The sequence below is a fragment of the Helianthus annuus genome, chromosome 1, assembly GCF_002127325.2.
Source record: "Helianthus annuus cultivar XRQ/B chromosome 1, HanXRQr2.0-SUNRISE, whole genome shotgun sequence".
In the NCBI taxonomy this organism is placed as follows: Eukaryota; Viridiplantae; Streptophyta; class Magnoliopsida; order Asterales; family Asteraceae; genus Helianthus; species Helianthus annuus.
In genome coordinates, this window is record NC_035433.2 from 148,868,328 (window position 1) to 148,876,386 (window position 8,059).

Genomic DNA, 8,059 nt, shown 5'->3' on the forward strand with positions numbered 1-8,059 from the left:
TCGAAAACCTAATGGTCCGCCATCGCCGTAGAGTTTTGTCAGATCTGGATGTCCAGACGTCGTGAAAACGATTGGCGGATCGTGAAAACGATTTGGTTGACCAGGAGAAGAGGCGGTGGAGGAGAGTGGGTGTCGGCTGGAGGTGGGTGTGGGGCGGCGGAGGTGGAGGTGGTGGCGGACGGTGAGTGGAGGAGAAGGGGTGAAGGAGAAGGGGTGAAGAGGTGTTAGGGTTTTGTGAAGAATAGGAGGTCCTGCAGACCCATGAAGACATTGGTCCATGTCTGCACCAAGAAGTGGTCTCGCAGACCTTTTTTAATGAAAGGTCTTCCAGAAAACAAACACTCTTCAGACATAAAGGTCTGCGTGCGGTCTGCGCGGCGCAGACATAAGTGGTTCTGAAGATCTTTTCAGGAAAAACAAACACCACCTAATATTACCCCCTGCCACCACTGCCACCGCCATTCACCACCACAACCACCACTGCCACCTCCAGCCACCACCCTCAACCACCTCCAGCCACCACCCTCCAACACTCTCAACCACTTCTCTCTCTCTCGCCGTTGTCCATTTAACTCAAATCACACCCAACCCTCTGCAGACTGGATCAGATGCTGGATCGAATGAACAAGATAAAGGGGTGAACAAGAAGTGTGGTGAGGAAAAAAGAAAGAAGATAACAAGAAAAGTTAAATCTGGATTTAGTGTGAATCAGTCAAGGGCACAGGCAAGAGCAAGAGCTAGAGAGAGGACTAAAGAGAAAATGAATGTTAAAAAGCTTGATAAGGAGTCCAAGAGTGTTCATGTTGACTGCTGTTCTTCAGATTCAACACTCAACTCAAGGTTTTAGAATTAAATTAAATCGCAAAGCGATTATAATGACAAGATTGGGGAGTCGATTATGGAGGATAAGATCTCAATGCTGTATATTTATCAGCACGATCTTGCTGTGTCTAATGATTCGAGCTCTAAGTTCAAAGGTTTGCCTAAATTTACAGATGTCCACGAGGGGTTCAAGACGGAGGTTGTGTTGATGGCCGCCGTGGTGACAGAGGGGTTCAAGACGGAGACGAAACCGTCTGGTCGCCGCCATCGCCGCCGTGGTGACAGAGGGGTTGATGGTGGTGGCGGTGGCAGGTGGGTTAATGGTGGTGATGGTCGGTTGATGGTGTTGACTGTTGAGAGATGTAAATGAGATCTGTGTGTGTGGCGGTGGAAGATGAAGGAAAAACAGGGGTGGGTTGAAGGAATTGGGTGTGGAAAATGGGGATTTGGAGGTGTGTAATGGGAGTGAATAGTTTGAAAGCCATGGAAGAAGAAGAAAGCATAAACCTTTTTGGGTGGTTGTTAATTGTTAAGGTTTTCAACTCACCAAAGCGGACACAAAATAAAATAATAATAATAATAATAATAATAATAATAATAATAATAATAATAATAATAATGGTTTGGCAAAATTACCTATTTACCCTTTGACTCTACTATTGTTATGTTGACTGTTAAGCAAAATTGACTTCGGGGGGTAATATTGCGACACAACACCAAACGTTGGGGGGTAATATTGCAATTATTTCGTTAGAGGGTAAGAGTGTCAATTGGCCTAAACCCTAGGGGGTAAAATTGCAGTCTACTAAAAAAAAATTTAAACTATTTTAATGTAAAAAGAAAAATAGTAAAGAAAACACGTTGGATATTCAAACTCATGTGATTCTCCCGCCACTGGCAACATATCCACTTTGGTTTGGCGCAAGTTAGCATCCTGCCTGGATCTGCAACAAACATCCTCCTCTTCTTCTTCAAAACCCCAAATAAATAAATCTCCATGAGAAAACCTTCTACTTCAATGGCGGACGCTATCGATTTCTCCAAGACACACCGCATTGTTCTTCTCATAGACCTCAATCCATTACTTCAAAACCCTAACCCTAATTTCCTCACCTCCCTTCTCGCTACCTCGAAGATCCTTCTATCCTTCCCTTCGCTTTCTTCTTCACTTTTCTCCTTCAAGTTCTTCTTCTCTTCTCTCTCCACTCTCCTCTCTGCATCTACACTCCACCGTATACTTCCCCATCATTCTTCCGCTTCTCTCTCCTTCAATTCCCCTTCACAAACCCTAGATTCTCTTTCCAACACTCTCAGTTCTATATCTGTTTCAAAATTGCCGTATTCCCCTTCGAATTGCTCGCATACAGCCGCCTCTCTGCTTCAGCTCCTTCGCGGTCATGACTGGGAGTCTGATTTTGAGAATGTGTCTGGTAAGTCTTATTGTGATCCTGTGGATATTCGATCGAATTTAATTATATTGTTGTCTCCGGTTTGTAGATCGTCGAAATCATTAGCGGAGTTTATGTGTGTTGATGTAAGTAATAATTGTTTAGATGGTTGTCGAAGGAGATTTCGTGATTGCTTTCGTGCTGTTAGTGATGCGTTTAATGGTAAGGATATTCAGTTTTGTTGGGTTGATGTTTGTAGCCATGTAGAGGAACCGGAAATTAGTGAGTCTGATTTTATCCAGAATGAGATTAGTAAATTTGGTTGGGGATTTTGTTCAGCTGATTTCATCGTTCTAGGTTCTGCTCTTGTTTCTTTTGGGTTGATCTATCCAAATATTGCGGTGTCATCTAGGTTAATAGATTCTTGTAGATTAGATAAGAGGGTCCTCGGACAATTAGAACTTGAAATTTTGGATGTTAGTGGTAAGCCTTTAGAGTGCAAGTTCTGTGACCTTGAATTGCTGCGTTCGAAGGCATCGCCTAAGCCAAGATTCAATGGCAGTACTAAACGCCAGGAAGTTGGGAGCTTAAAAGCTCAACGTCTCAATTCGTTGAACACGTTTCTTGGTAGTTTCAATGATGAGATTATGAAATTGCACATCACATCCGTTCAGAAGCATACCGAGTATGAACATGTTGGAGAATCTTCCTCTAACTTTATCTTAGTTCAATCTGCAGAATCTGGCCAAAAAGGGAAGGATGGTTTAGACAATAGTTTTACTGACAGGGTTTTTGAATTACTTGCTGGAGAAAAATCTGAGTTATTTGCGAAACATACTGTTCCAACTTGGCAGATATTTCTTAGTTTTTTGTACAAGGAAGGTTATTGGGCTTTGCTATCGTTATCTAACGGTAAAGGGGATTCTTACATGGGAATTCTCAAACCCTTCACAATTCATTCAGCCGTCCTTTCACTTGTAGATAATAACCATAATTTAGTTCAAAATGCTTGTGGAACGAATCTTCTCATCAATAAGAATGTTTCTCAAGTTGACATAGATCCTCAAATGAGCGTTTTTCCATTGGGAAAATATGGTCATGTAGGTGATGGAAAGAGAAGAAAGATGAAAAAACATATGTATCGGGAGCTCACATGGAGCTCGTTCTGTAAGGCAGCGTATGAGTTTTTGGATGTGGACTTAGCAGAGATTTACTATTCTTATGGAATGCAAAAGTCGAAGACGTTAAAGTTTCTAAAATGCTGGATGAAAGAAGTGAAAAAACACAGATTATCTTTAAACAACACGCCACCTGGACCATGCCAAACGGGTCCAGATTTAAATCAACAGAAAGAAACAGATAAAAATAAAAACTTTGCTGCAAATGCAAACTATCAAGAAAGCGATGAACCTTTTCAAATGCATATCTGTTCTGATAAGTCAAGAATGCAGGATGATGATGCTTTAGTATCATGTTCGGAAACGTCAGAATCATTTTTCAGGGATTTACCTAAGAAAATTCAACATGGGGTTGAGTCTATTGGAGTTGACTTAAAGATCTTGGCAGAGAGACTTGTAAGTTCATCCCTTTATTGGTTACATAAAAAGCACGAAACCATGAAAAATCTTGATGAATCTTGCACCATTGAAGTTGCTGAAATCATTAAGCTATTGCTGTGCGAGCCCCAAGATATGAAGGAACATAAAGATTATAATTCAAGTTCTGCCTCAGAATACCTAGTCCGAGAGTATCCTTCAGTAGTTTTATTTGCTTTATATTGTTATATATCTTAAATAATGTCTTCATTCAAGCTTATCATTTTCTTAATATACTTTAGATATGAATTACAAATTTTGCTACGGCTGGAGATACTTCAGTCAAAATATGTACGAGGTATGAAGGGATCTATGAGGATGAAACTTGTGAAACAAATTTGCTCTCTTTTGGAGATCATTCAGTACCTTGTGGAGGGAGGCTTTCATGGTGATTTGAGTCTTTATGATTATGTTGAGAGAACCATAAAATCAAGGTACTCGCATCTACATGCACGTTTTTTGTATACAGCTTTAGCCAATTTAAAACTTCATATTGTGTCTGATCATTTGTATGATGCAAGTAGATATAAAGATGGTACAGTTGGCATTTAAAATTCTGGTTATGTAAATGAAAGTATAAGTTTCAGGTATTCAAAGAATCTCGGAGACGTGATAGACAAGATCTATGATCAAATGGACCTCTTGCCATTTGGTGAAGAAAATGAAGATCAAGCTCTCATGATTAACGATGAGGATAGCATTCAATCTTGGAGAGAGAAACATGAAAGAAATGACATGTCAGCAAGTAAGATGATTCAAGATTCATTATCTGTAGAAGTCGAATCTTGTCATCTACTTGAAAAGGTCAACACAAGTCGTGAAGGTCAAACGAAAGAGGACCATGCCCGAATGTTAAATGAGGCTCGGGAGAGAAGAGAGAGGGCTAGAAGGTTTGCATATTTCACAAGGCGAATGCCTGATTTGCAGCGTGTTTGGGCTCCGAAGCAGTCAACGGCCATGAAAGTCAAACCCGAGCCCAAAAGGAAGAAACAGATGGGGGTCAGTTATAGTGTTGTTTGTGAGACTCCATTTGGTAACAAACCTTCATGTCCTACTGGACAAAATAAAAGTGAACGGGCTACACCAGTTTCCAAGGCGTTATTTCAAGATGACAGGTGAACTAATAATGCAAATCAAATGATTACTAATCAAGCCTGACCATTATTAGAGGAGACAGAACAAGCTGATGGTGCTCAAAGTTAGTCATATATGTTTTATATTAACCTTTTTCTTTTGGTTGTAAAGTATTGAATTATAAGGTTAATACAAATTTTTAACCACCAGTGTCTGTTCTGTTTGGTAACTCACATGTGATGTCCAGAATCCAGACTAAAGGTTATGTTTTGTAAGACAGGACAAAAAGCTAGCTTGAACCGTTACTGTCCGGTTTTACTGCTTCACACTTTTAGTGACATCATAGTAAATGTTTTGTATGTAATTTGCAGATTTATTGATGATTGTTGTTAAAATATTATTTTAGTAATTAGAGATGAAAATTGAACCCAAACCTGTCTGAAAAAACCTGAAACGTGTGGGATAGGTATTTAGATAAATATACCGGGTATGAGATTAGTTTTAAAAGTTTTTACGGGTTTAGGACTCATAGAATGTTAGGTAATACCTATCTGATTACCAGAATCCGTTTACCGGCATCAAAACAGAATACGTAATGTGTTAGAATAATCTTTAGAAAGTATAATAAATAGTATTTTGAAATTGGTATAAACTTAAATAGTAATTTTAGAAGTGTAGCTGAATATTTTTTATTTTCAAATTGATTTGGTAGTTTAGTGTTATGATATTGTATCTTATAAAATGACATGAATTCAAATCATTACTAGAATAAAGGTTAGTTGAAGTTTATTTTTCTAAAAAAAATAAAAAAAAATAAAAAAAATAAAAAAAAAACTAGAATAAAGGTTAGTAGGATTTATTTAGAAAAAAAAATGTTGTTAAAAGAAAAGCTGTGGGCTTTTGATACAAGTGTTGAAAGGCTCATAATAACCCAAAATTTAACCACCGGCTTGCAAACCATTAAATTACATCAAACGTAGCCGGAAAAAAAGCTCTGATGGCCGGAGGGTCGCCGGAAGGTCAGGAACCCCTATAATTCCGCCGATGTTCGTGTTTAATATCTCCGTTCGATTTATCAACTTAGGTATAAAAATGAATGTATGATCATTTTCTTTCAAAACATCATGTCCCTCACAGAACACTTTTGCCTCAAAATCTTGGACAAGTGCCCAGATATCCAACAGTTGAGAAGAATACACTGCAGGTTAATTATTGCTGGAAACCTCGCCTCAGCTTCGCATGTTGCTCTTAAATTAATGAAAGCTTATTCCGAATGTCGCCAAATCACAGTCACCCGCCAACTGTTCGACGAATTTCCTCAAAAAGATGTTGTCTTTTTTAATGTCATGATTAGAAGCTACGTAAACAATAAACTCTTTGAAAGAGCACTTCATATGTACAGAAGCATGAACAGAATTCACATTTTTCCAGATCATTTCACAGTTCCTCAAGTTCTAAAAGCATGCTCCGGGTCTGAGAATTTGTGGGTCGGGTTGCAAACCCATGTTTCTGTTTTTAAGAAGGGTCTGCATTCAAATCTTTATGTAGGGAATGGCTTGATTACAATGTATGGGAAATGTAATCGGTTGTTGGAAGCTCGCAAGGTGTTCGATGAAATGCCTGGGAGAGATGTTGTGTCATGGAACTCGTTGGTTGCTGCGTACGCTCAGAACGGGATGTTTCATGATGCGTTAGAGGTTTGTAGGACGATGGTACATTCGTCTAGCTTGAAGCCGAATGCGGGCACGATGGCTAGCCTTTCACCTGCTGTAACATGTTCGACTTCGTCGGACAACTTAATATTTATGAAGGAAATGTTTATGAACCACGCTCGAGATAGTTTAGTTTCTTGGAATGTAATGATAGCTGTGTATGTTAATAATTCTATGCCTGCAGATGCGGTTAATCTTTATCTGGAAATGGAAAGTTGCGGGGTTGACCCTGATTCAATCACGGTTGCTAGTGTCCTACCTGCTTGTGGGGATCTTTCGGCTTTATCGCTAGGAAGAAAGATTCACGAATATGTAAAAAGGAAGAGGCTTCTTCCAAATCTAACACTAGAGAATGCCTTGATTGATATGTATGCCAAATGTGGATCTTTACACGACGCACGGAAGGTGTTTGACGAAATGCAAACCCGAGATGTTGTGTCATGGACTTCTATGGTTTCTGCTTATGGCATGACTGGTGACGGTCAAACTGCTGTAACCATCTTTTCTGATATGCAGCGATCGGGTCTCACCCCTGATTCCATTTCATTTGTTCCGGTCCTATCCGCCTGCAGCCATGCTGGATTATTAGATCAAGGAAAGCGATTTTTCAAGCTAATGACGGATGAATATAAAATCGTCCCAAGACTTGAACACTTTGCGTGTATGGTTGATTTGTTAGGACGTTCGGGGAGAATCAATGAAGCTTACGAATTTGTTAAGAATATGAAAATGGAACCAAATGACAGAATATGGGGCGCGTTATTGAGTGCGTGTAAAGTTCATTCTAACACGGACATTGGTCTTGTTGCAGCAGATCATCTATTTCAATTGGTTCCTGAACAAGCTGGATATTATGTTTTGTTGTCAAATATATATGCGAAAGCGGGTAGATGGAAAGACGTGACGACTATCCGATCAAGCATGAAAGTCAAAGGAGTCAAAAAGGAGCCCGGTGTTAGTAATGTTGAGCTTAACAATCAAGTTCACTCATTTCTTGCTGGTGATCAATCACATCCACAGTCGAAACAGATCTACGAAGAATTAGATATAATTGTAGGGAAAATGAGAGAATTAGGCTATGTACCTGAGACAGATTCTGCACTTCATGACATCGAGGATGAAGATAAAGGGAACCATCTTGCGGTTCATAGTGAAAAGCTTGCTATTGTGTTTGTTATCATAAATACCGAACCTTTTACGCCTATTAGAATCACCAAGAATCTACGCGTTTGTGAAGATTGTCATATTGCTGCTAAGCTCATTTCCAAGATTGCCGAACGAGAAATTATTCTTCGGGATACAAATCGATTTCATCATTTTAAGAATGGTTTTTGCTCGTGTGGCGACTATTGGTGAGATAGCAAGTATTAAACCACAACTACTGATATGGTTTTATGAATGATTTGTTTTACATCAATTTATATAATCAGAACATGCAAAATTATATCGTATTCGTTACATAGATAGC

The 8,059-nt window shown here is 39.3% G+C and overlaps 2 protein-coding genes across 4 annotated transcripts; both read left to right on the forward strand.

Annotated features, from left to right (window-relative positions):
* Positions 1-1,700: 1,700 nt before the first annotated feature.
* LOC110884647 lies at positions 1,701-5,205 on the forward strand. 3 transcript variants are annotated; one of them, XM_035976384.1, is made up of 4 exons: positions 2,165-2,252; positions 2,320-3,957; positions 4,048-4,239; positions 4,381-5,205. In XM_035976384.1, the coding sequence occupies exons 2-4, from the start codon at positions 2,345-2,347 to the stop codon at positions 4,922-4,924; spliced, it is 2,349 nt and encodes a 782-aa protein (XP_035832277.1). In that variant the 5' UTR covers positions 2,165-2,252; positions 2,320-2,344; the 3' UTR covers positions 4,925-5,205. The 3 variants fall into 3 exon arrangements, with proteins under 3 accessions (XP_021988068.1, XP_021988073.1, XP_035832277.1); XM_022132376.2 differs by having other exon boundaries at positions 1,701-3,957; XM_022132381.2 differs by having other exon boundaries at positions 1,703-3,957; positions 4,393-5,205.
* Positions 5,206-5,798: 593 nt separating this feature from the next.
* On the forward strand, positions 5,799-8,035 carry LOC110884658 (putative pentatricopeptide repeat-containing protein At3g49142). The gene has a single exon (XM_022132388.2). The coding sequence runs from the start codon at positions 5,980-5,982 to the stop codon at positions 7,945-7,947; it is 1,968 nt and encodes a 655-aa protein (XP_021988080.1). The 5' UTR covers positions 5,799-5,979; the 3' UTR covers positions 7,948-8,035.
* Positions 8,036-8,059: the final 24 nt, after the last annotated feature.

What these genes read in the sequence shown, in the direction of transcription:
- LOC110884647 (XM_022132376.2), top strand. Translation starts at nt 1,820, where the DNA reads ATGAGAAAACCTTCTACTTCAATGGCGGACGCTATCGATTTCTCCAAG. An exon ending in TCAGAATACCTAGTCCGAGA is followed by an intron (nt 3,958 to 4,047) that starts GTATCCTTCAGT and finishes AATATACTTTAG; the next exon opens with ATATGAATTACAAATTTTGC. An exon ending in GAGAGAACCATAAAATCAAG is followed by an intron (nt 4,240 to 4,380) that starts GTACTCGCATCT and finishes TGTAAATGAAAG; the next exon opens with TATAAGTTTCAGGTATTCAA.
- LOC110884658 (XM_022132388.2), top strand. Translation starts at nt 5,980, where the DNA reads ATGATCATTTTCTTTCAAAACATCATGTCCCTCACAGAACACTTTTGC.